General features: G+C 45.4%; 1 protein-coding gene across 1 annotated transcript in view; it reads right to left on the bottom strand.

The window, feature by feature from the left end:
- LOC136884177 (major centromere autoantigen B-like) overlaps window positions 1-26,111 on the bottom strand; it is an 80,808-nt gene that overhangs the window by 25,799 nt on the left and 28,898 nt on the right. Inside the window, exon 2 of the mRNA XM_068229872.1 lies at window positions 14,151-14,376. Coding sequence (XP_068085973.1) covers window positions 14,151-14,341 — 191 coding nt within the window. The 5' untranslated portion in view covers window positions 14,342-14,376. The remainder of the gene's footprint in view (window positions 1-14,150; window positions 14,377-26,111) is intronic.

Genomic DNA, 26,111 nt, shown 5'->3' with positions numbered 1-26,111 from the left:
TAGGGCTCGAGAGTGTAGCCCTCCTTCCAATGTCTTGACAAAAAAGGAGGAGAAGGTTTATCTCCAGCACTCCCCTAATAATTTGGCGATGAAGCCTTCTCCAATCCGATTGGAGGTTACGGAATCCCCGAACAAGACTGGCAAACCGTCTCCTTCAAAGGCCAACGAAACGGTGGGAGACAGAGAGAGGCCCCAACGGCCTCCACTTAGATCACTTTCCGTAGAACCCAATTCTCCTAGAAAAAGGGTGAACCGTTCTAAGTCATAGAGGTCACCATCTACGGAGGCCTTGCTTTCGAAGTCACCCTCTACCAAATTAATACAGTAGAGACAATACGCGACAGTCTGCGAGATATCGAGTGACAGCGATCAGAGCTCTGTCTAGCGGAGTGACCTGGAGTTACTGATTCTGTCATAAGAGCACGTGTATTTGTTTGTGAAGTTTTTGGTGTTATTTATGCGTTTGCATTAAGTCGACATAAGTATATAGTAGCGTGTCATTCCTTTATATCTGCTCTCAGTATGAGTGGAAGGATATGTGCTGTGTTTGGCTGCAATAACTATTAAGTGCAGAAGGATTCGCGGTCTTTCTTTCGTTTCCGTCGTGAGAAGAAACTGTAAGTAAATATTGTTTTTGCATATATATTCCTCCAGTTACAAAAATATTTTTATAGTACTTCCTAAACTTCTGACCTGCGCGACCCATATTTTAACTGGCCTAAAATATAATAGCCCTAAGCTTAGTTTATTGTATAGTGCAGCAGTTAACCTTAAGTACCGATGTGTTGTTGTAGGTGTGATCTGTGGGTTTTGATTCAATTCAGGAAAATGTTTATGCATATGTGTGTGGCTAGTTGTGTTCCAAATTACCCCGTTTGGAATGCCGTAATGCGTTGTCAAGTATTGAAGAAAATATGAGTGACCTAAGAAATGTGCATATTTTGTTGAAACAATGTTGTGATGCAAATTTGCTTTGCCCTAATGTAATGGCAAATATTGCTTATAGGGAAATTTTGAATGTTTTTGAGGCTAAATTTATAGAGATTTTCTTTCTGTTAGTAGGCTTCAAGTTAAGAGGAAAATTGTCCAGCTCTTAAATGTTAATTCATTGAGTCATGTGTGTAAGGGATGTGCCGATATGTTTATTGACAAGTGCATTAATGTGATGATATAATATTTATTGAATGAGAAAAAGGACAAAACTAGCCGTGACAGGAATGCTAAAGCTAAAGAGGTAATGCTTAAATGAAAGATCAAGCCCCTTTCACAGCAGTCTATTTCATATCTTGATGATATGTCTAATTTCAGTCTTTAAATAATAACCTGTTGTATAATTCTTCATTTACTTATCCAGAATTGCTTTACTAATTTTGAAGTTAATAACTCAATAACACTTTCCTTCTACACGTAATGTATTTATCCATTTCCGTATATGCATTTCCATTGCTATTTGAATTTTACGCTAAATTCTAGGTCACGCCACTAGGAGCGCTACTTGCGAATTGTGTCCCATTTTAACAAGGCTAAATCCAGGAGTGTCGCGTATTGTCTCTACTGTATGTGTGTCTACTGAGCAAACAATAGAGGCTGAAGCAATTATTATAGTAGATGGCGATGATTGTAAAATATGGCGAAAAGCATGGTGGAAACTGGCAGGTAATGAACCGAATGAGGGACAAGCAAATGTCCTCATATTGTATCGCTACCTATCCACAAAATGACACTATTGCAGTGGAAATACAATATTTATTATCGTCGCCTATCTCAGTTACGGTAACAGATATCCGTGTCTGGGGCCGCCATAGCCTGTCTACGGGAGACTTGTTTGAGACCTGGACACAACACGACTAAAGACAGGTTAGCTGTGGATGGCGCGGCAACTGGGTGCGTTTGTACCCTAGTTCCCTCCGACATCTTTAGCGATGAAGTGGGTGGTGGTGATTATTGTTTTAAGAGGAAGTACAAGTAGGGAACCATCCTCTATATAACACTAATCAGAGAGAATAAATTGAATTCTTGACTTCCTCGTGTGGGTGGGGGCGGTAGAATAACACCCACGGTATCCCCTGACTGTTGTAAGAGGCGAATAAAAGGGGCCCCAGGGGCTCTGAACTTTGGAGCATGAGTAGGTGACCACGGGGCACTTAACTGAGTCCTGGCATTGCTTCTACTTACTTGTGCCAGGCTTCTCACTTTCAACTATCCTATCCGACCTCCCTCGGTCAACGCTTGTTCACTTCCGACCCCAACGCCTTTAGCTTTACGACGGCTAGGGAGTCTTTCATTTTCACGCCCTTCGTGGCCCTTGTCTTTCTATGGCCGATACCTTCATTTTTGGAAGTGCCAGATCCCTTCCATTTTTCCTCCCTGATTATTGTTATATTGAGAATGATTTCCTGGTTGTACTTAAAACAATAATCACCACCACTCGCTAAGAACTACTCTCCCAGTAGCCATGCCTCACCTCGCAACGACCCGAAACTTGCCCTTGGGGAGAGTAAAACCTCCATAGAACTTTAATACCCGATGCAGAGAGGGTGGCCAGACAGAAAGAAGAATGAAATTTTAAAAGGTGAGAATAGGAGGGTAGAAATAGTGATGAAGAATAAAGAGCACAGACACCTCTCAAGCAACTCGGGGGACACCTTATTAGTCTGGCCCTACACCGAGGCCAATCCAGCATGTGTAACCCTGAGCTGGCACAGCCCTCGGGATCAACAAGAGCACAAGCCCCCACACCGACGTGAAGGTAATGGTGACAGGGACTGAGACGCCCTCTATGCCCTCTATCGGTATACATAATGTGACAGATACTAGCAAAGAGTTGTCTATCTGTTAAACCAGAGAGTTTGTACTAATAATAATAATAAAGGGATTTTTATAGCTTGTAAACGTCCGTTACTCGCGTGGAACAAAATAGAGTACTGGGGCCGAACACCCCAGAAAGAAGAACCATCAGCACTACCATTAAAGAAGATTACACTGAGCGGATATATGCAAGAAGTTTTCCTTTTCTTCAAGCCGCGAGTATTCACATCACAAGAGTATCAACATCACGACAAACGGCAGATGAATAGATCACATTCTATTTATTCTGTAATAGTTAATTAGGAAAGTTGTTGTTAAAGAAAGAATCTTGAAGAGGGTTGTAGTAAAGGAAAGCATGCCTACTGAGAAATGTTCAAGCTTACATCGCAACAGAAGTTTATAAATGCATGATATCTTAGAAGCCGAGAGCAGGCATCGTGAACATACGTAATCTGGTGATATACGAAGGTCATCTACGAATCAGTAAGGTACAAGTGCTGCCATCTGTCGGCAAGCAATACAGTTACATAATATTCATAAACATCTGTCAGCGCACACTCACAAACTTCTCCATCACTGCCGTGGTAGCCCACCTCAGGTCAACTTTCCCTTGAGTTTCACGATGACGGAGAATGAACAGGCTTCTTAAACAACTTAAAAGGACACGAAAGACCCATCGGTCGAATGTTACACGTTTCTCCACGTACCTGAATGAAGTTAACGACTCGACGGAAGAGGATGAAATAGCTCACGCTCTTGATCGCTTACAAGACAATCTACAAGAAGTATTAATCCTAGACGAACAAGTACACTATTTGTTGAATGATGATGAGTACGAGACGGGCGCACAGGATTGCGAGCAATATTTTGACCGCTCCAAGCGCGCAATACGGAAGGACACTAATCTCATTAAAGAGAAGCGTGAGAACACCACTCAAGTCACCGCTGATTCAATTACACAACCTCCAATCACTCAAGACGTTAAACTACCTTCCATCAGACTTGAACCTTTCACAGGCGATATCGAGACATGGCCCAGGTTCTGGGAACAATTCCAGTCTTCTGTGGACATCAACGCACATCTTTCACCATAAATAAACACGTGTTTCTCCGAGGTTACCTAGAGGGTGAACCTAAACTCCTGGTGGACGGAAGAGCGGTCACGGCAGATAACTACGACCGAACGAAGAGGATACTTCATTCAAGATACGACGACACGGACCGCATCATACAAAGCCACCTAGATTTCTTGGAAAATTTTGAACCCGCCACCTCGGATAAATCAGCGATCTTAAACACTGCTTACATTGAGTGTCATCGACGATTATAATCACTAAGAGCACTAGGGAAAAACATAGACGCGTTCGGACGGATATTAGCACCTGAACAGGTGAGAGCATTCCCAGAAGACCTTTGCCGCCGCTAGCTAATTCATGCAAACAAAATGGTTTACAGGAAGGCAACCTTCCCCGTTTGATGGAATTTCTAAGTGAAGACATTCAAGGAGCTCTAGCCGCTCGAAAGATACGTGGTGATGCTATTCAACCACTGAACTGCATGCGAACGGGAGCCGCTCTTCAAGTGAATACAAAGCCTAGGAAGTGCAAGAAAGAGGTCAATTCAAAACTATAGCCATTCTGCGTGTATTGTGAGAAGAATTCCGGGCATTGGGAACAAGACTTTCAACAAATGAAAGATATCCAGTCAAGAACCGAAAAAACGAGAGCTACGAATCGTTGTTTTCTATGCTTCAGGCGGGGCCACAACAAAGGTCAATGTTTCAAACGCGGGGAGGCATTTTGCACTAAATGTAAAGAGCAACACCATGTCTCTATCTGCAATAGAAACGACAGCTTGCAGACTTCAGTTGGCAAGATTTCAGTTACGACTCCAAACAGCCCGCATATGGATCAAAGGCCCAACAGGGAGAAACAAACTAACGCGCTGCTTACTGGATTCGGGAAGCCAGTCGAGCTTCATTCACAATTCCCTAATACATTCACTGGAACTTAATGTCACCGGTAACACGAGTCTAGAAATCACTGCACTTGAAGCGCTCTCTAGCACTACAGAGAAAAAGAGAGAACTCCGCTTTGGCATCATGGGATACTCAACAAAGACCTTCATTACCGTTACCGTTTTCCAAAGTAATGATACATATTCAGCGCAACCAACACCGCCGCAAGACATCGGAGTTCTGGCTTCGGTCAGGAAGGTAAAACTAGCTGATCCACGAGACGAATCTAAAGAAGACCTATCTATAGAAGTTATCATAGGTGCGGATGACTATTGGAAGATCGTGACTTGAAAACAGCCAATTAGAGTGTCACCTTCACTGGTCCTGTTCTCCACAATTTTCCGACACATACTTAGTGGGAACAGATCAAGTACTATAGTCAAACAATCCACAATACATCACATTTCAGTGCACGAAGAGGTGGTATTGGACAACGTCTTTAGACATTTCTGGGAGTTACAGTCTATCAGGATACAAGAGAAGGCCACCAGAACGCCCCTGGCGAAAAATAAGCTTATCCTTCAGGAGTTTCATGACAGTTACTGCATTAAAGATGGAAGGAAAATAGTGTCACTCCCTAGGAAGAAGGATGTTCAGTTATTAAGTAATCTTTTAAGTAATCTCCCCACAGCAAGAAAAAGGCTTCAAGCCCTAGACAGATGGAGATTTTCGCGACATATATCAGAAGCATATGCTAGACTACTTTGCTATAGACCAGATAGAGAGCTTGCCTGCAAACGATTCATCTGAAAATGTGTTCTACTTGCCACATCATGCCGTGAAGAAGAAAGCTGGAAATGTTACCAAGTTCATGATTGTATTTGATGCGTCATCGCATGAAAAGGGGTCACCGTCCTTACATGATGCCCTAGAAACTGGACCAAACTTACTGCCCGAAATTCTTGCTACCCTATTACGTGTTCGACAGTATCGTAATGCAATCGTTTCAGGTGGAAGCCAAGCATTTCTCCAACTTTATCTAAATGAGAAAGACCGCAACATAATTAAATTTCTGTGGTATCGCATAAATTCAGATGGCCCTGGAGACTATCAGGTGGCGGAAGAGATCATTACATATCGCTTTACACGCCTTCCCTTCGGTCTCTAAAGCAGACCCACCGAGCTCGATAGCTGCAGTCACTTAAGTGCGGCCAGTATCCAGTAATCGGGAGATAGTGGGTTCGATCCCCACTGTCGGTAGCCCTGAAGATGGTTTTCCGTGGTTTCCCATTTTCTCACCAGGCAAATGCCGGGGCTGTACCTTAATTAAGGCCACGACCGCTTCCTTCCAATTCCTAGGCCTTTCCTATCCCATGGTCGCCATAAGACATATCTGTGTCGGTGCGACGTAAAGCAAATAGCAAAAAAAAAAAAAAAAAAAAAAAGCAGACCGATCCTATAATCCGCCACTTTAATGGAACTTCATAAGGAAACGTACCCATTAGTGACAGCTCTTTTGGACAAATCAACCTTCATGGATGATTTCACAATCAGCCTAGAAGATAACAACGAAGTGATCACAACTTACTACGAGCTGAACAGTCTTCTGAAACTAATAAAACTCCCTCTTTCAAAATGGGCTACGAACTCAATGCCACCTAAGGAGATATAGGAGGCAGAGGGCATGGAAACAAAAAACGAAACTAGTGTACTTGGAGTTAGTTGGGATACAGGCATAGATTCCATGACATTCGATTTCAAGCCCATCCTAGAACATCTGACAGAAGAGCCTGGAGCCAAACGTAGCGTTTTAAAGGGAACAGCTAAATTCTATGATCCCTTAGGTTTACTTGCACCGGTACTCATCACGGCGAAGATCATCTTTCAAGACACTTGGCGTCGGGGACTCGCATGGGAAGAAATTCTCCCACCAGATCTGGCGCAAAAATGGCAGCGTTGGTTGTCAGAACTAATTCATTTATCACCAATATAGGTTCTCCGATGGATTGCCATTTCCAAAACCAAAAGGAACACTGAGATCATGTATTTTGTGACGCAAGTGAGAAGGCATTTGGTGGTGCACTATATTTGAGGTCAGAGTCTGCTATGTTATGTTCCGTATGCCTTGTTTGCAGCAAAGCACGGCTAGCTCCTGTGCGGAAAGTAATGATTCCCAGATTAGAATTGCTTGCTGCTCTAATTGGTACACGCCTCCTCTACAACTTCTGTACGGAGACCGATCTCAGCACAAACAAGGCCACGCTATGGAGCGACAGTAAGTTAATACACGGTTGGATTCGCAGTGACCCAAACAGGTGGAAGCCTTTCGTTGCTAACAGGGTTAATGAAAATCTAAGCTACAAAGCCCCTAGTCAATGGCGACACTAATCCCGCAGACTACCTCTCGCGAGGACTCTCGACAAGTGACTTACGCTGAAATTATACTTGGTGGAATTGTCCTTCTTGGCTCGTTGGTGAACACGCGTCATGGCCATTGGAAAACCCGTCAGACGTAACATCTCTACCAGACGCGAAGAAACCAACTAAGCAAATTCTACGAATCTTTCCGCATGAATCACTGCTAGACACATCGCAATTCAGTTCATACTGGAAATTGATACATGTTACTTGCTGGGTTCTACGTTTTATCAGAGTGATGAAGGAAAGAGTAGAATACCCCCAAGTATCTCGCATAAATCGATATAAATAAATAATACTCGACTTTACTGGATACGTCAGACTCAAGAAGAATGTTTCGGTATGGAACTCGCAGCCTTGAAGGGAAACATTCCGCTTCCAAGTAAGTCCAAAATTTCATGATTCAATCCATACATCCAAGACGACATCATTCGACTTGGTAGTAGACCTCAATACACAGACCCGACGCATATAGAAAGGCACCAATACTTTTGGATGAATCCCACACTTTCAGCAGACTTCTGATAAGGCAGACGCACATCAGGCTTCACCACTTAGGTGTACGGATAGTGCTGTCAGAGCAACGATCAGAATATTGGATTCTCCGCGCCAGGCAAGCCATAAAGAAAGTTCTGCGCACTTGTCTGCCTGTAAATTGACGCACAACAAATTTGGTGAAGGTGGTAGAATAACACTCACTCTATGTCCTGGCTGTCGTAAGAGGCAACTAAGAGAGGCCCCAGAGGCTCTGAACATTGGAGTGTGGGTTTCGACCACGGGCCTTTAGCTCAGTCCTGCAATTGCTTCCACTTACTTGTGCCAGGCTCCTCACATTCATCTATCCTATCCGACCTCTCTTGCTCAACTCTTGTCCTTTTCCGACCCCGACGGTATTAGGTTCCCGGGACCTACGGAGTCTTTCATTTTCACGCCCTTCGTGACCTTTGTCTTCCTTTGCCGATATCTTCATTTTTCAAACTGTCGTTTCCCTTCAATTTTTTCCTCAGATTAGTGTTAAGAATAACAAAACAATAATCACCACCTACTGAAGCACCCTTGCCACCTGACCCTGTAAAGCCCTTACGACCATTCGAAGTGACTGGCATTGACTTTGCAGGCCCCTGATATATCAAGGTGGGGAATGAGTCGAAGAAATGTTACATTGCTCTCTTCACGTGTGCATCAACGAGGGCCTTACACCTGGAATTATGTTCAGACATGATGACTGAAATATATATTCTCGCATTACAAAGATTTGCAGGAGGACGAGGGTTGCCGCATGTAATCTAAACGGACAACGCTAAGACTTTCCATGCTACAAACACAGAATTGTCTTCACTCTGGCAATACCTCACCACATCATCTGTCCACTAGTACCTAGCATATCATTCTATGAAATGGTGGTTCATTCCTCCACGGGCGGCTTAGTGGGGAGGATGGTAGGCGCTACAAAACGATGCCTGAGGAAGGTGTTAGGCTTAACACCATTCTAGTAAATATTGAAGCCACCATCAACTCACGACCCATCTCTCAGAATGAAACAGAAGCTCTGACTGCCCCCCATTTTTTGAGCGGACAAAGGTTAATGGCCACACCAACTGGACCAGAACCAGCATTAAGGTCGAACTTGACAAAGGAGTTAGCAGTACGGCCAAAGATCTCAAACGACTTCTGGAATCACTGGAGTAAGGAATACCTCATGGAGCTGAGGAGCTTTCAGAAAATTCGACGACCTCGAGGTAACAGATCACAACTGAGAGTTGGAGACGTAGCACTCCTTCAAAAAGACAACCAACACCGACACACGTGGAAGAAGGCCGGCATAGCGGAGATCCGAGCTGGAAGAGACGGAGTGACCAGAACCGCGATTCTTAAGAATTCAAAGGGGACTGTGTTAACTCGTCCAGTGCAGCTGGTCATCCCCCTGGAGATAGACCAGAGTGGGGAGGATGTCAGGGATTGAGACGCCATTTATGCCCTATATCAGTGTATCATGTTGTGACAGAGACTAGCAGAGAGTTGTCTACCTGTTAAACCAGAGAGTTTGTACTAACAATAATACAGGGATTTGTTTATAGCTTATAAACGGTCGTTACTCGCGTGGAACAAAATATAACACATGGTGTCCCTAGAGGGTGTTCTGTTGACGGCGACTTGTGTATCCTGAACCGGAACTCCGCCTCCGAAACAGTGTCTTACCAGTGGTATACACTTGCAGATTCCTTAGTATCCATTTTTATAACAGAATAACGCGGCAGACCCACATCCGTCAGTTGAAGGTTGCCTGCATGAAAAGACCTAACATGCTCAATTTTCTCAGTGGCGCTTCGTGGGGGGGTGACCGTGCGGTACTGCTACGATTTTACACGGCGACGGTCCTCTCCCGAATTGACTATGGGAGTACGGCTTATGGCTCAGTATCAAAATGTACGCTGAGCCTTTTGGACAGCATTCACCACAGTGGAGTTAGGCGACACCATTTCCTCCTCATGTACGATGCCAAAATTTGTGAAATGTCGCTACATCCAAGCTATTGCGCATCATGAACACCCAATATCACCACAGGCAGCAAGAACGGTGGAATGCCACACGGCCGGTATGTTTCAGATTGATAGATTTTGTAATAAGATTGATGTGGCTTTCTGTGGTTGTCCTGAGCGGACTTCTAGCGAGGAACCTTCGCGGTTAGTCGCGCGACCAGATATACGGCTAGATCTACTCCGTATTCTCAAGGCGAACACAGATGCCTTCGTTCACCAGTATCCGGCTGCGGGACATATCATCACGGATGGTTGCTCATTTGTAGCCGATACTTTAAATATGAATATCTCGCTTGACATTATATGTAGGCCCCAGGGGCTCTGAACTTTGGAGCGTGGGTTGGTGACCACGGGGCCCTTAGCTGAGTCCTGGCATTGCTTCCACTTACTTGTGCCAGGCTTCTCACTTTCATCTATCCTATCCGATCTCTCTTGGTCAACTCTTGTTCTTTTCCGACCCCGACGCTATTAAGTTTGCGAGGGATAGGGAGTCTTTCATTTTCACGCCCTTCGTGGCCCTTGTCTTTCTTTGGCCGATACTTTCATTTTTCGAAGTGTCGGATCCCTTCCATTTTTCTCTCTGATTAGTGTTATATAGAGGATGATTGCCTAGTTGTACTTCCTCTTAAAACAATAATCACCACCACCACCACCATTATATGTAGCGTGTGTACTGCGGAGCTTTACGTCATCTTAGAAGCTCTGCAGATTGCACTTGGTGACGAAAGAAGCCATTTTCTCATGTGGACTTTCCGAAACATGTCCCTTTTCCATTTTATTATATTTGCTTTATGTCGGACCGACGTGACTCACAGAAGAATTTTACCCCAAGGACATAGTGCAGTGCTAGGGTTGAGGCCTGTTGTGAAAAGGGGAAACGATGTAAATCTCTTTTCTGGGCTGCTGACAGTGACGTTCGAACGCGTTACCTCACGAATGATTAAATGAAAGCCAGCATCTGCACGCCTCGAACCACGTAGCCATCTTACTCGCTCTCTGTCTGTTACTGTAGGGAGTGGAGCTGATTCCTGTTCGTGGTGCCTCTGCATAGGTAGCCGAATTCAATTTCCGTTACCTAACCGAACGTCAGCATTCCAGAAACAATACAATTCATTTAAGATGACTAAGATATTTTCCAACAATCGGGAAAGGCTCGTATCAGAGCCGATCACTACAATTATTTCTGTAAACATAGAAGGATTATCAATGTGTAAAGATCTATTACACAACTTTGTTACACCCACAAGTGTGATTTATTATGTGTTCAGGAAACACATAGGGACATTCATCAACGGCGCCCTAAGATTCGAGGAATGAAATTAGTGGTTGAAAGACCCTACGACCAGTATGGTAGTGCCATCTTTACCAAACCAGATCTTAAGATTCTTACGACTTCCATCACAGAAGAAATTAACTTTGAAATAATTACTGTAGAAGTTAGTAACCTTGTAACTTCCGCGGTCTACAAGCCTCCCAATAAGGTATTGTCATTTAATTCTCCTCCTAATTTCAGCAGTCGGAAACCATCTGTTATTGTTGGTGATTTCAATAGTTATAGCACTGTTTTGGTCTATTCTCAGGATGATTCAAGTGGAGACGGCATACTAGTGGGCAGACCTGCATCGACTATCCTTGATCCATGATAATAAACTTCCTCCATCTTTTAATAGTGGTAGATGGCAACGAGGATACAACCCTGATCTTATTTTTGTGAGCGAGAAATTAGCTATTCAAAGCATGAAGTCAATCTGTAGACCGATTTCTCACACACAATACCGCCCAATTATGTGTCAGTTTGTACCAGTAATCCGCCCACACATAGTGCACTTGAGGTGGAGGTACAATTTCAAGAAGGCAGACTGGCAAAAATTCACCACAATGCTTGATGAGAGGATTATAACAATTGATACAGTTCCAGAGGCATATGAAGAGTTCTTGGAAGTCGTCCAGTATTGTTCCAGAAAACCTATTCCTAGATGATGTAGGACTTGTTACATTCAAGTTCTTACCTCTGAAACATCCACTTAGCTGAAAGAATATCAAGACCTTTAAAAAAAAGATATTTTCAGTGACAAAACTTTCCACAGGGTACAACTCCATTTCAGACTCCAAACGTAACCAATGGATTAAATTAATGTAAGAGCTGCGTATGGGACGGAACAGTTACAACGCTTGGAGGTTACTTAACCACCTCAGTAATGATACAACTAAGACCTTAGTACATTGTAACGTCTCTGCAAATCAAATAGGTTGTCAGTTCATGGAGAGCGGCAAATCAAGTAAAGCTGGCAGAGGATCAAAACAAAAAGAAGAAAAGCCGACTAATCGGGAAAGCACCATTCTCTCTAACCGGTTTGCTATGGAAGACCAACATAGAGCGCTGAATAAATGCAAAAATGGTAAGGCAGTAGGTATTGATGACATTTGTTTTGAGCAACTCAAAAGATTTGGTCCTGTCAGTAAGCAATGTCTCTTGGACTTATTCAACAGGTGCATCAAATGTTGTAAAATTCCTAAACTGTGGAGAAAAGCAAGAGTTATAGCAATACTTAAAGCTGGCAAGAACGCAAGCGATCCGAAGAACTACCGATCAATAACTTTGTTGTGCCATTTATACAAAATCTTAGAAAGAATGATTCTGGACAGACTATCTGAAGTGATAGACCCATTACTCAAAACAGAACAAGCTGGCTTTCGACCAGGGAGAAGTTGTACTTCCCAAGTACTGCACCTCACACAATATATAGAAGACGGCTATGGAAACAACAAAAGTCACTGGAGTAGTTTTTGTTGACTGACATCAGCCTACGATACAGTTAATCACAATATACTGCTTCGTAAAGTCCACAGTATAACTAAGGACTATAAACTCACCCAAATGATTGAGTGCTTTCTACAGAACAGAAGATTTTTCGTTGAATTCCAAGGCCAGAGGAGTAGATGGTCGGACTTAAAGAACGGCCTTCCACAAGGGAGTGTGCTAGCTCCTACACTTTTGAACATCTACACCAATGATCAGCCTCGCCCACAAGGGACAAAGAGCTTTATATATGCAGATGATGTCGCTTTGGCAGCTCAAGAGGAAACGTTTGAACTAGCTGAAAAGAAGCTCTCCCTTGCTCTACAAATTCTAAGTGGGTATTACCAAGAGAACCAACTAAACCCAAATCCATCCAAAACACAAGTCTGTGCCTTCCAACTAAAAAATCGACAGACAGTGAGAAAATTGCAAATGTTTTGGGAAGGTAAAATATTGGAACACTGCTTCACTCCCAAATATCTAGGAGTAACTATTGAGCGAGCACTAACCTATAGAACACACTGTCTGAACACCAAGAGGAAGGTCTCTGCAAGGAACAATATTATCCGGAAAATATCGGGAGACACATCCTCTCCTTTTAATAACAGCTATAGCCCTGTGTTATTCAGCAGCAGAATACGCCTGTCCTGTCTGCTGTAGATCTAGTCATGCTAATCAAGTGGATGTCGCCTTAAATGAGACCTGTAAACTCATTGCAGTATGTTTGAGATCTACACCATTTTATAAAGTTTATTGTCTAGCAGGTATCCCACCTCCAGATATTCAACGTGAGTGTGCATCCAGACTGGAATAATCTAAAGCACTGAACCGGACGTCTCATGCTTTATATGGGTACCAAGGAAAAGCTTTCTCCATACAGCTTCACTGAACTACTATCGAACTTCAGAGTGAATTTATGGCGTTCCAGATCCAGCCATCTTGCAGGATGGATGACGCCTTCCGAAAGACTTCCTTGAGGCTACGAGGAAAGCTGGTCAACACGGAAGACGCTCAACAGGTTGCGTTCAGGAGTTGGAAGAACAAAGACCAAACTTAGAAAGTGGGGTTTTGTTTGTGACTCCACTTTATGTGAATGTGGTTCTTGTTTGTAACTTGTGCTCAACTAATTGCTCCCTCCAGAATGTGATCGACGCTCCCAAGGAAGCATGTGAATTAGCCGCGTATTGGTCGCACCACATTTAATTAAATTTGTATTTATTTAGATCTTAATCACATCGTTACTTGCGATCATAAAAATAATTAATGGTTATTGTAGCAGATTTGTTATTGTCCTGATATTATTGTAAGTTATATTGAATGTTTCTGACACGATTAAATAAATAAAGTAAGCCTATGTAAGAGGCAGTCATCAGAACTGACAGAAGTACCGTACTTATGATGGTGACAGTGATTGTCCAGATCCTTGTGTGCGTGGTCAGAGGGCCCCGGGTTTGAGTCTGGGCCGGGCCAGGTATTCCTTTAGCTCGAGGACACCTTCATTCACAAAGATAATAAATTAGTTCGGCCTCAGGAAGGGAATCCTGGTGCTAATCTACTCCAGTTAATTGGAAAAGAGGATGATGACAATGAGTACAAAGAATGAGATGGAACTAGGGTTAGAACTTACCTCTTATTTGCTGGGCCCTGAATAACATCCTCGTTTATCTTTCTCTTGTTGGTTGCCATTCTTCCCACTGCTTCCTCCTGCTCGTCCTCATCATCATCACCATCATCTTCATCATTATTAACTTCTCCATTTTCTCCTCCGATTCCTGCTTCATCTTCTTTTCTCCCTTTCACTTCTTCTTCTTCTTGCATATCGTGAGCTTCTCCTGCTTCCCCGCCTTCTTGCTCTGCAGTAAGAAAAGACACATTACAGACTTGAGGTGGTGGTGGAGTGGTAACCATCGTCCCTTGACACTAATCAAAAGGAAAATGGAACAAGAATGAAGGTATCGGTAATATAGAGAGAAGGGCCACGAAGGTTGTAAAAGTGAAAGACTGCTTGGGTCTGGGAAAGCTAATATCGTCCAGGACGGAAGAGGACTAAAGTTGACCAAGAGAGGTCAAAGTGAGGAGCCTGACTCAGCCAAGAGCCGCTGGTTGTCTGCAGGGAAAGAGAGAGGTATAACCTTGAAGATGTTTCCAGGCCCTGTAAGAAAGAGGATACTAACCTTGAAAATGTCTCCAGGTCGGCTCCTCCTGTAAGGAAACACAAGGAGATATTATACACCACACAGTAATAATAACATCTACAGACAACAACAGTCACTATTACTATTGTGGATTATTTTAACTGCTCTGGAACGCATGCACGTAATTTGCTGGAGATTCATTAAAGTTACAAGGTAAATGCGTACCTCATTTGTGAAAATTTTCATTTTATCTGACAGCACTAAGGAGTGGGCCAATTAGTTGGATATTTTTTTACATACTGCTAAGATGCCCATTCTTCGTTACGGTTTTCAACTGTAAGTTATAATTGAATGTTTTTTTCCTTTTGGAAAGTCCGCTGTGGGCAGAGACCATGAAATACACATTCAGTTCATCCATAAAAGGGTTTTGGAGCAATGATTATTGTTGAAGAATAAAGGTTTTCACTGCGCATGTCAATATAATAAAAATCTTCCGGGCTGGCGCCAGCGGGATACAGGAGAGAGTACCTACACGACGCCACAGAAGATGACTACCGCAGCAGTAGTCGAAAAGTCTGGACGAAATGAGAGGAGTGGACCATGGCATAATAGCCCGGAAGGTTTTTATTATAATGGTTATTGTTTTCAGACTTCAAACAAATGTCAATGTTTAAACTCCTATATTACTTTTCATCTAGAACGCAGAGGCGATCAATTTGTGGAAATGTTGCCTTATACGTCGAACAGTGTTTGATGTGTGGCATGTTTAACATCTTGGACAAAGAAGAGCAACCTCCGTGTTTCTTACGTGAAGCTGTTTCGGAAGAATGAATATTGTGACTCTTAGAGTCAGCTTAGGGATGTATTGGCTGAAGTCTAGGGCATAGAGGAGGAAGCATCATCTCCGTGAGTGAAATTAATATTTTTGTCACTCAGCATCATGTGAACTTTCCACGCCGTATGTCAAACAGTTTCAGGGAACTAATCCATGAGTGTAGGGACTACGGCAATGCGGACAGAGTGTATCATCGCAATAACACCGGCGACGCCACTCCAATCCGGCAGCCACCTCGTACGGTACCCCTGGCAAAAAAGGGCGGAAATCGACCAGATGCTGGATGACATGAAGCAGCACGGAGTCATGGAGAAGTCGAACAGCCCATGGTCATCGCCAGTGGTCCTGGTGAAAAAAAGAACGGTGAGTTCCGCTTCTGCGTCCATTACCGCAAGTTGAACGACGTCACGAAGAAGGACTGTTCCCCGCTACCTCGGATAGATGACAACCTGGACACGTTATCTGGCGCCTAGTGGTTTTCGCCTTTCGATCTGAAGTCTGGGTACTGGCCAGTGGCACTACATCCGGAAGACAAAGGGAAGACGGTGTTCTCAACCGGGCAAGGGCTCTACCAGTTCACCGTGATGCCCTTCGGCCTCTGCAAACGCGCCGGCGACCTTCGAGCGACCGATGGAATCTGTATTGATGGGAGCTAACTCATGACGCCTGCCTCGTGTATCTGAATGATATAATTAATGTGGGACGCACTTTCAGAGAGCACATTGAGAACCTGCGGAGAGCGTTTCAGAGACTACGTGGGGCTCACCTAAAGTTAAATCCCGGAAATTGTCAGCTGTTCCAGAAGGACGTGCGCTTCCTGGGCCACATCGTGTCATCGGAGGGAGTAGCCACGGATCCGGAGAAGTTAGGAGCTGTCAGGGACTGGCCGGTGCCGAAGAACAGGCGAGAAGTGAGGAGCTTCTTTGGCCTCTGCACATACTACCGCAGATTTATAGATGGCTACGCAGACACCTCAAAGACTCTAACGCGGCTGACCGAGGTGATGAGGCCTTTCCAATGGTCAGGTGAGGCGGAGGCTGCCTTGCGGACGCTGAAGGGGTCCCTGTGTGCAGCACCCATCCTAGGATACCCCGAGCCTGGGGGAAAGTTCATCGTCGACACCGACGCCAACGACGTCACATGTAAAAGACAGCCAGGAGGAGGTGATCGCCTATTTCAGGAAGACGTTGTCAAAAGCTGAGAGAAATTACTGCGTGACGCGTCGGGAATTGCTGGCCACTCTGAAGACCTTGGAGCGCTTCCACAAGTATCTGTTCAGGCAGCCTTTCCGTCTGCGCACTGACCACTCCGCATTGACCTGGCTCCAAATCTTCAGAAACCTAGGACAGACAGCTTGGTGGGTACAACCCCTTCAAGAGTACGACTCACCGATAAGGAAGGAAGCACTGCAACACCGACGCTCTATGCAGAAGACCGTGTCTTGAGAACTGTGCACACTGCCAGAATGTGGAGAGAAAGCCGGACATCGTGGACGTTCGGGACGTGAGGGCCACCACCGCTGAAGGACGGCGACATCAGGCTGATCTTATGGGAAGTAGAGTAGGGGCAGAGACCGGAATGGAAAGACATCGCCGAACGCAGTCCAACTTATAAAGCGTACTGGGCCCAGTGACTGTCTCTCATGGTTATTGACGGGGTACTAAGCCTCGTGTGGAAATCGATCGATGGAAAGAAGCACATTGCCCACCTGCTAATTCCCAGGAGCATGAGAGAAGAAGTACTGACTGAGTTGTATGCGGGCACTACTTGTGAGTGAATACGACCCGAGATCGTGCCCGAAAACGTTACTACTGTGTGCACCTGAGGAGTGATATTGAGAGGATGTGCCAGCTGGCCCACGTACCAGGAGTAGGGGCCAGATGATGCACTACAACGTGGAAGCACCTTTTCTAAAGGATCGCCATTGATGTCGCTGGACCATTCCCCGAATCTGAAGCCGGGACCCGTTACCTACTCCTGGCCATGGACTACTTCACAAAGTGGCTGAAGGTCTACGCCATTCCTAACCAAGAAGCATCGACAGTGGCCGACTTCTTTGTCAAGAACTACTTCTGCTGATTCTGTGTCCTGAGGGTACTTCATAGCGACCAAGGCAGAAACTTTGAATCTAGTCTGATGCAAGAGGTTCTGCAGCGCTTAGGAGTGTGGAAGACCCGTACGACGCCTCTCCACACTTAGTCAGATGACATGGTGGAGCGCTTTGTGAAAACCGTCGAGGAGCACCTCAAGAAGGTGCCCCAGGGGCTCTTAACTTGGGAACGTGGGTTGGCGACTACGGGGCCCTCAGCTGAGTCCTGGCATTGCTTCCGATAACTTGTACCAGGCTCCTCACTTTCATCTATCATATCCGACCTTCCTCGGTCGGCTCTTGATCTTTCCGACACCGATGACTAGGGAGTCTTTCATTATCACGCCCTTCGTGGCCCTTGTCTATCTTTGGTCGAGGTCTTCCTTTTTCGAAGTGTCGGATCCCTTCCATTTTTTCTCTCCGATTAGTATTATGTGGGGGATGGTTGCCCAGTTGTACTTTCTCCTATAACAATAATCACCACCGCCACCTCAGGAAGGTGGTTTCGGCACACCAGAGGGACTGGGACGAGAGGGTCCAATTCTTCCTGATTGCTTATCGAGCGTCAACCCATGAGACGAGGGGGCATGACCCCTACCAATACGGTCTTCAGAAGAGAGCTACGCCTGCCATGTAGATCGGCACAATGACATCCGCGATTATGCCCGACATCAGCTATGAGTAGCCAGCGACCGGATGAAAGCTCGCTACGACATGCTGGCAAACTCTGCGCGATTCCAGAAAGGTGACAGTTTGGCTGTACCGTCCGGTGCGGGCAAAAGGGAAGTCACAGAAACTGCAGCCACAATGGGAAGGCCCATATAAAATCGTCACCAGCATCAACGACGTTGTCTACTGGATCCGGTGGCCTCCCAAAGTGAAGATGTTTGTTGTTTACCTGGATCGCCTGGAACCGTACTGTGGGGCAGCCCGGGACGAACTGCTTTAAGGTGGGGGCAGTATAATGGTTATAGCGTCTTCCAAGACAACTTGCTACGGGCCGGGGGCGTCGCCGTATCGGCCCAGCCGCTTAAGCTTCGAACGCGCCAATCACGAACAAGGCATAAGTGCTAGACCGGCCCCCACTCGCATCCGTCCGTGGTAGTGCGGCATAGAGCTAAGGAAATTACGAGATGTTCAATTTGGAGTCTTCCTTCTCGCGAGGTTCCTGGACTGTTCTGGAAGGACTAGCGCAGATATTTAAGAGAGATGTGACTTGCCTGGGTCGGAGTTGGTGTAGTTCAGTCGTGAGCTCAGTCAGCGAGTGACTGCTAGTACTGGGAAGTGTGTGAACTGCCGAGATTGTCGGATTAGCGTGCTACAGTGCGAGCTGATGGCGAAGGAGAGTACGTGTGACGTGTGACATAACTGTTTACCTTGTATGAACAATCTGTAGTGTGAAAACAAAAGAGGAACTAAGAGAGTGCTTCTGAGCGAAAGTTATGTGTAGTTCAGTGCTTAGCTAATATATTTTAGAACTAGGACGCTATGTACTCATTTAATTACTTCACCAACTCGTCACAATATATACAGAATAACTGCAATAGTTCAATGCACACATTTAAAACGCCTGATTGTTGAAACACCAAACCAGCTAAATATCTTGGACATATATACACGAGTTTTCTTCAAGTGAAATAAAGCATACATGATCTCGTTTTAATCTATTATGTGGTATTTGCAAATTATATATTTATAGGTCAAATAAAACATACTTAGTCTTAAACCGTAGGAAAATTCTTGTGCCAAAATTGATGATATTCATTCCACTTATTTTGAAGCGATATCGATTCAGAAGGCAAACGACTGTCATTTTAGCAGCACGTCTAGGGACACCGTGACCTTGACGTCGATGTTGGGCTTCTGTGTTTGCTGATCCCGAGGGCTGTGCCAGCTCAGGGTTACCCATGCTGGATTGGACTCGGTGTAGTGCCAGACTAACAAGGTGTCTCCCGAGTTGCTTGAGAGGTGTCTGTGCTCTTTATTCTTCATCACTATTTCTACCCTTCCATTCTCTCCTTCTAAAAATTCATTCCTCTTCCTGTCTGGCCACACTCTCTGCCTCGGGTAGATTAGGTTGTACGGAGGTTTTATCCTCCCCCAATCACAAGTTTCGGGTCGTGGCGAGGTTGATGCATGTCTACTGGGAGAGTAGTTCCAATCGACCCCGCTCCAGATACCGGGCGCCCTCTGGAGTATATAGCCTTGCCTTTGGTACATCTCCTTGTCTCTGCCGAAGGTCGACCTCATATTTCCGGAGTACTCGTGGGACCAAAAACGGAATCTCTCTCTTCTATTTCTTCTGATCCAAAGGGTGGCACCCTTCAAAAAACTGCGTCTCCGATTGGGGAAAAACGAAAGCGGTATACTCCAGTTCCTGTAGACTACATGAGTGACGAACGTCTTCCTCGATTCCTGGTTGCTTCCAGGGTCAATGGTAAGAGTTTTCTTCATGAACGTCTTTTTATGATAAGCAATTCCATCGAAGAAATTGTTGCTGGTGAAGTCGACAAGATGCGCAAACTCCGCGATCGATCCGTAGTTATAAAGACATCTACGATTGAACAGTCCAGACGGCTACTTAAAGCCAAGTTATTCGGAAAGGTAGAGGTGAAAATTGAGAAGCACCAAACACTTAACTCCTGCAAGGGAGTTATATTTCACAGAGACTTGGTTAAGTCTTCCGATGATACTATAATCCGGTACCTAGCACGTCGGGGTGTAACCGACGTGAAGAGGTTGAAGATGCGTGTGGGTGATGAGCTATTCGATACTGGTGCTTTCATCTTACCTTCGACCCCGAGACCGTACCTGAACGGATAAAAGTGGCAATGTATCGTCTGACTGTTCGTCCATATATTCCGGCACCAATGAGGGGTATAACTGTCAAAAGTTTGGTCACATCTCATTGCGGTGTACAGGTTCGACGACCTGCAAATTGTGTGAGAAGTGCGAGCATGCTGGGGTTGAATGCAGACCACCACCTGTGTGCGTCAACTGCCCGGGTACGCATGCTCCAATCTCCAAGGAGTGCCCCAAATTCAAGCAGGAGAAGAAGATCCAGAAGATAAAACGCTGGAAAAGCTATCTTATCCAGACGCCCGGAGGAAGTTTAAGACCATGGCTGCTCCAGAGTTCTCCATCTCCTTCGCTGAAAAGGTCGCAAACGTGCGGGTCACTCCACAGAGTTTTGTACAGAACACCAATATTGAAAACGCATCGATAACTCAAAGCCAGAAACAAAAGTAATCGCTAAAGAAACTGGAGGTTTAACAGAACAAGGACCGTAAAGTGCGTTATTGCCGACGTCGCCTGGGAAGGCTGTTTACCAGGAACGCTCGGCTGGGAAGTCCTCCCCCTACAGGGTGGAGGGAAAGACCTTCCCAAATAGGGCTGGACATTCCAGCCCTCCTTCCAATGCCCAGCTTACAAAGGAGGAGAAGGTGAAGCCACCGAGCTACCTTCAGAAATTAGAGAAGAAGCCTTCTCCAACTCAATCGGGGGTCACAGGTTCCAAGAAGAAATCCGGCAAGCCATTTGCCGGCTCTAGTCCAAAAAAGAGAGAAACGGTGGGCAAGAGCTAGAGGCCCCGACGCCCTCTTGTTCGATCACATTCTGGAGAAACTATTTCTCCCAGGCAGAAGGCAAACTGTTCCCGATCAATGAGATAACCGTCCGCGGAGGGTCCAGTCACCGCGCCTCCTTCTTCTGAGGAGACAATGGAGACTGAACCACTCATTGTCGTGGATGATGATAGTGACAAAAACGATACCGACAAAGACGGTGGAACCTGGCAGGTAATAGACCGAACGAAGGGCAAGAAATTGCTTTGAATTCGAGGCTTTACCTATCCACACAATGGCACTACTGCAGTTGAACTGCAGTAGTTATCACTGTCGCCTAGCTGAGTTACGTCAATTGATATCCGTCTATGCGGCCTCCATGTTCTGTCTACAGGAATCTCGTTTGTGACCTGGACACGACACGACTATGAGAGGATATCGTCTTTATTCCAAAGCTGTGGATGGCGCGGCAACTAGGGGTGTCTGTACCCTAGTTCGCTCCAACATATTCAGCGAAAAAATACCGCTTCGTACTCAACTAGATGCAGTTGCAGTTCGCACTCTGTTGCCAGTAATGACAACGGTTGGCAACGTGTAGATTCCACCGGATTACGAACTTGAAATTCGTGCACTACAAGATTTGATTACCCAGTTGCCTCCTCCTTTCCTTAAACTGGGAAATGTGAACGCCTGTAACATACTACGGGGTTCTCCGTCTTCCTGTTCTAGCGGGAGGATGCGAAGAAGTACCTCTCCGGTGGACGGATGAAATTGCAGCGGCCATACGTGATCCCCGACGGGCTTTTAAGCATTATCGGCGGAATCCTACGATGGCCAATCAAATCTCTTTTAAGTGTCTTCGCGCGAAGGCCCGTTTTTTGATTCGAGAAAGTAAGATAGCTACGTGGGAAAAGTATGTGTCATCCATCACGGCTCATACTCCGTCATCACAAGTGTGACAAAACTCCGCCGTATTGTCGGAGTACAGAATGTGCCCTCAGTACACGGAATGCCCATTAATGGAGATATTGTTACGATTCCTTCAGTCATAAACGACCACATTGCGTCACATTTCGCAGATACGTCCAGCTCTAGGAGATACGACCCTGAATTTCTTCCAATAAAGCTTGAAGCAGATTCATACCTTCTCTCTTTTGCCTCTAGTGCTTCGCATCACTACAACGTGCCCTTCAAGGAGTGGGAGTTGCGGAGTGCACTCGCGCTATGCAGAGATACGGTTCCTGGATCGGACAAAATCCATAATCAAATGCTTAAGCATTTGAGTGAAAGCATTTGAGTGGCAGATGTCTCAAGGATATCCTCACCCTATTCAACAGAATATGGAGTGAGGGAGTGTTTCCATCTCAATGACGCGAGGGAATTTTTATACCAATTCCCAAGCCAGGTAAATATACAAAATTTCGGAATAGTTATAGGCCAATATGCCTTACGAATGGCCTCTGTAAGCTATTTGAAAGGGTGGTTAACCGGCGTCTTGTGTGGGCCATGGAGAAAGAGGGTCTCTTGTCTAACTACCAGATGTGGTTTTCGCTCTCATCGGTCTGCCACTGAATCTGGTCAAACTGGAGAGCGCCATTCAGGAGGCCTTTCTCCGGAAGGAACACCTAGTCGCCGTGTTTCTTGACCTGGAGGAAGCTTACGACACTACTCGGCGATATGGAATTCTCTCCACTCTAAACCAGTGGGGATTTCGGGGAAATTTGCCAACGTTTATTGAGAACTTCATATCCCTCCGGCTCTTTCGAGTCAGAGTAGTGAATGCATTTTCTCAATATTACGTTCAGGAAAATGGAGTACCTCAGGGATCGGTACTGAGTGTCACGCTGTTCGCAATCGCCATCAACGGCATATTTGCCGCTGCTGGCCCCACAGTCGTTCCTTCGAGTATGTAGACGACTTAGCTCTACATTACAGCTCCGGAAGGGTGGCGTTTGCTGAGAGACAGCTACAGCAAGCTATTAACCGAGTCGACAGATGGGCCCGGCAACACGGTTTTCGATTTTCAGCAGAGAAAACGTCAGTTGTTCACTTCTGTCGACGTCGGCCTGTGCATCCCGAACCAGAGCTCCGCTTGCGAAACAGTGTCCTACCAGTGGTTGACACCTGCAAATTCCTGGGTCTCCATTTTGATAAGAGACTTACGTGGCAGCCCCACATCCGTCAGTTGAAGGTTGCCTGCTTCAAGAGACTTAACATGCTTGAGTTTCTCAGCGGCACTTCGTGGGGGGCTGACCGTGCGGTGCTGCTACGATTTTACACGGCGACGGTCCTCTCCCGGAATGGCTATGGAAGTGCGGCTTATGGCTCAGCATTAAAATGTACGCTGAGCCTTTTTTTTAATTTGCTAGTTGTTTTACGTCGCACCGACACAGATAGGTCTTACGGCGACGATGGGACAGGAAAGGGCTAGGAGTAGGAAGGAAGCGGCCGTGGCCTTAATTAAGGTACAGCCCCAGCATTTGCCTGGTGTGAAAATGGGAAACCACGGAAAACCATTTTCAGGGCTGCCGACAGTGGGGTTCGAACCTACTATCTCCCGAATACTGGATACTGGCCGCACATAAGCGACTGCAGCTATCCACCATAGTGGAGTAAGGCTGGCAACGGGTGCTTTTCGTACTAGCCCCATTCCCAGCCTACTCGCTGAAGCGCGAGTTCCATCTTTACGGATAAGTAGGCAGCAGTTACTCCTCACGTACGCTGCCAAAATTCGTAAAATGCCACTATATCCAAGCTATCCATGCATCTATCGTACCCTATACCACCAGCGGTACCAAGACCGGCCGAATGCCACACGGCCGGTTGGTTTTCGGATTGATAGCTTGTGTCATGATTTGAATATTGATATCGGTGGTTGTCTTGTACGAACTCTTAGCGAGGTACCTCCGTGGTTGGTTCCGCGACCGGATATACGTCTAGATCTGCTCCGTGGACCCAAGGTGAACACGGATTCCTCCGTTCATCGGAGGTATTTCCAGGACTTTTTTCACCAATAATCGGCTGCGAGACATATCTTCGCGGATGGTTCTAAAATCGGAGACTATGTTGGTTGCTCTTTCGTCATTGATGATATCAGCACGAAGATCTCGCTCCCTAAAGTAGCGTGTATATTGCAGAGCTTTACGCCATCTTAGAGGCTCTGCAGTTTGCACTGCATGACGAAAGAAGCCACTTTCTGTTGTGTACCGATTCGTTAAGCTCTCTGCAGTCTATTGAAACCTGTTTCTCGCAACACCCACTGGTACACCGAATACATGACCTTCTAGCCAGGTTAGGGGATGTTGGCACCAGAATCACTTTCGCGTGGCTTCCAAGCCACGTTGGGATTGCGGGAAACGAACTTGCGGATGAAGCTGCAAAAGAAGCTGCACTTTTACCTCCAAGACCTGTCAATGTACCTGCTAAGGATATTTGTTCTCAGCTGCGTCGAACCATCTTGGCGTCCTGGGAATCGGAGTGGGTAGCTATTCGAACTTCTAACAAGCTGAGAACAATTTAAAAGACAACTACCGAGTGGCGGTCCTCTTTCCGACCTTCACGGAGAGAGGCCATAGCATTCTGCAGGCTGAGGATAGGTCATTTACGATCCACGCACTCTTATCTCCTAAAGAGGGAAGACCCCCCAGTGTGTTCTTGTGGTGCCGACTTCACCGTGGCCCACATCCTCACAGAGTGCGCCGATCTCTCTGGCCTAAGACGGAGCCTCGGCCTGCAGGAAACACTCGAACGCATACTAGCCGATGACGCGACTACTGCTGATCTCGTCATCCGCTTTATGTGCGACAGTGGACTTATCAAGGGTATGTAAATTACAAGTGTACTGTTACTCAGGGAACGCAAGTTCCCTTTTGATTCATTTTTAGTTTTTTCGGCCTAATTCTAAAATGTTTGTGTTTTATTTTGTACAGTGTTTCCAAATTCCTTTCTTGAATAAATAATTTTGTTTTTTAAATTTCTTTTCCACTAATTTATTCGAAGAGGGTGATTACCTCGTAGTACTTCCTCTTAAAACAAAAATCACCACGACCTCTCTTGGTCAACTCTTGTTCTTTTCCGACCCCGACGCTGTTACGTATGGAGGCCTAGGAAGTCTTTCGTTTGCATGCCCTTCGTTGCTCTTGTCTTCCTTTTTCGGATACCTTCATTTTCCGAACTGTCGGACCCCTTCCATATTTTCTCTCTGTTTAGTGTTATGCAGAGGATGGCTAGGTAGTTGTACTTCCACTTAAAACGATAATCACCACAACTGGTAGTAGAAGTAGTAGTGGTAGTAGTAGTAGTAGTAGTAGTAGTAGTAGTAGTAGTAGTAGTAGTAGTAGTATTACCTGGTCTAGAATTACAATATAGGCCCATTCGAAATTATGGCACAACAATTCAATAAATAACTCAAAATTCAGCCCTGAGAAGAGGCGTTTCTTAAGAAAATCTTCCTCTTCTTCACTTTTATTAAATTCTACATTCATTTTATTCCAAATTAGCACTGAAGATAGGGTTTCTCTTCTGGCTTAGAGGAAAAATTTGTTTCCAAGCCAGATAGATTTTTTCGCTACCGAAGAAAGACGAAGAGTGTTCACGGATCATGGCTGTCTGCGGCTTGGTCATTCCAGCTCTGGAATTTGGACTGTTAGATCGGCAACGAGTACAGTTCGTTAAAAGTGTGAAAATGTGTGTGTTTTAAATTTGATCGAGTATTTCATATGATAGCGTTGCTTTTAACCACGCCATTCCTGATGACGTTATTGTTATAACCTCTGTTAATTTCATTTGCGAAAACCACTAAGACAGTCTTTCTGAGGATGTTAAAAAGACGGGTGGAGAGTGAGTGTCTGCCATTATAATGAAAACTTCACAACCTGATTGTGACTGAAGGTAGGCAAGCGGGCATACCATTACAATGAAAATCCCCTAATCCAATGTTCATATGAGAAAAGAAGTTTGGTGACTT

This window comes from Anabrus simplex, chromosome 12 (genome assembly GCF_040414725.1).
Source record: "Anabrus simplex isolate iqAnaSimp1 chromosome 12, ASM4041472v1, whole genome shotgun sequence".
Taxonomy (NCBI): Eukaryota; Metazoa; Arthropoda; class Insecta; order Orthoptera; family Tettigoniidae; genus Anabrus; species Anabrus simplex.
Note: the sequence above shows the minus strand (reverse complement) of the source record. Positions and strands in the feature narration are given on the sequence as shown.